This window comes from Vicia villosa, unplaced genomic scaffold, assembly GCF_029867415.1.
Source record: "Vicia villosa cultivar HV-30 ecotype Madison, WI unplaced genomic scaffold, Vvil1.0 ctg.002638F_1_1, whole genome shotgun sequence".
Classification (NCBI taxonomy): domain Eukaryota; kingdom Viridiplantae; phylum Streptophyta; class Magnoliopsida; order Fabales; family Fabaceae; genus Vicia; species Vicia villosa.
Window position 1 is genome coordinate 269,699 of NW_026705992.1, and position 1,930 is coordinate 271,628.

General features: G+C 33.6%; 1 protein-coding gene across 1 annotated transcript; it reads right to left on the reverse strand.

Annotated features, from left to right (window-relative positions):
- Positions 1-558: 558 nt before the first annotated feature.
- On the reverse strand, positions 559-1,116 carry LOC131639453 (uncharacterized). Its single transcript, XM_058909949.1, has one exon. It carries the CDS (start codon positions 1,114-1,116, stop codon positions 559-561), a length of 558 nt encoding a protein of 185 aa, XP_058765932.1.
- Between the last annotated feature and the right edge of the window lie 814 nt (positions 1,117-1,930).

The following is a 1,930-nucleotide window of genomic DNA, read 5'->3' on the forward strand; positions in this document are numbered from 1 at the left end:
ACCATATCAACTGAAATCAGCAGTAAATGTGATGAAGTACTGAAAACCTCCTCGACCTGGTATATTCAGTGGCCCATAGACATTAGTATGTATAAGGGCTAAAAGATCATTATCCCTTTCACCTTTTCCTACGAATGGGGACTTTGTCATGTTTCCAATTAAACAAGATCTGCATGTATCATATGATTCGTAATCAAAAGAGTCCAAGAGTTCATCTTTATGGAGTTTGGAAATGCGCTTTTCATTTATGTGGCCTAAGCACTATGGCTCAAGGTAACTTGGATTTAACTTATTAGGTTTCATCCTTTTAGTATTAATGTTATAAATTGGCATTTCAAGATCAAGGACATACAATCCATTGTTCATTTGTGAAGTAGCTTAGAATACATCATTCAATTAAATAGAGCAATAATTGTTCTTTATTATGAATGAAAAATCAAACTAGCCCAAACAAGAAACTGAAATAATATTCTTGCTGATTGCATGTACATAATAACTGTTCTCTAACAGAAGTAGATAAATTTGTTTCTATAACAAAAATACTTGAAGTTGAAGTCTCTACTTCATTCTTCTTATCTTCCAGGTACTTTGGGCAGTTTCTCTCCAGTGTCCGGTTTTACAGCAATAGAAGCAAGTGCTTGTCTTTGTTATACCTCCACTAGATTTCAAAACATGAGTAGTAGAGTTGGGTTTTCCAACTTCCTTGCCTTTACCTTTACCACTCTGCTTGGTGGGCCTTTTGTTCTGCTTCTTTCCATTACTGACTATCATAATAGACTTCCCTTTTAACTTCAGATTCTGCTCAACAGTTCTTAGCATGCCTAGCAGTTCAGGAAGACTTTTTTCCATATCATTCATATTGAAATTAAGAACAAATTTACTGAATCTCTTCGACAATGATTGTAGGATCAAATAAGTGGAAAGCTCCTTTCTGAGGGGAAAACCCAACCTTTCAAGGTTCTCTATATACCCAATCATCTTGAGTACATGGGAACCTATAGGAGCTCCCTCAGCTAGCTTCCCTTGAAAGGGGGCCTTTGAAACCTCAAACCTCTCATGCCTCACTTGCTCTTGATAAAGCATCTTCAGGTGTGTGATTATATCGAATGCTACCATGTTCTCATGTTTCTTCTACAATTTCGAGTTCATGGTAGCCAGCATGAGACAAGCAGTTTCATTAGCATTATCGACATTCTTCTTATAAGCATCTCTTTCAGCCTTAGGAGTAGAACTAGGAAGTTCCTATTCAGGAACAGGTGTCTCTAAGACACACAACTTTTTATCACTTTTGAGGATAATCTCTAGGTTTCCGTGCCAATCCAAAAAATTTGTCCCAGAAAATTTTTCTTTGTCAAGGATTGATCGTAAAATGTTGTTAGAGGTGTTTGTTGTCATGGTAATCTACATAAAAAATATGAAAATATAAGTATCATTAAATTCATCATATTTAATTAGGCCTTTAATTAAATACGATCCCACTATTTTACTTAACCAAATGACCTTCACCATTTGATTCGAAATATCCTGTTGGAAGATTTTCTAGTGGATCGAGATTCATATTTCATTTTGTTTTAAGTTAGTGTTAGGTTGATTACACTAAATTCAGTTATTTAGGTGGAAACTATATCTAATAAAATTCTCGAATATTATCAGTTGGGTGAATAACTCCTTATATTATAAAAAAAAGAGTTTTGATTGAATAATAATAAAAATAACAATTATTATTATATTATAAAATTTTCCAACCTCTAGAAGCTCAACTCTTGTGCTGTCATAAACTATAATGTAACATAGTCATGTCATAAAAAAACATAATGATAGATTTTTCAATTCAAATGATCGAAATGTCATTGTTTCACTATACAAACGTCAGATTTCGAAGCGGAATGAACATTGACCAATCATATGTATCACAATCATAATATTTGTT

What these genes read in the sequence shown, in the direction of transcription:
- LOC131639453 (XM_058909949.1), bottom strand. Translation starts at nt 1,116, where the DNA reads ATGGTAGCATTCGATATAATCACACACCTGAAGATGCTTTATCAAGAG.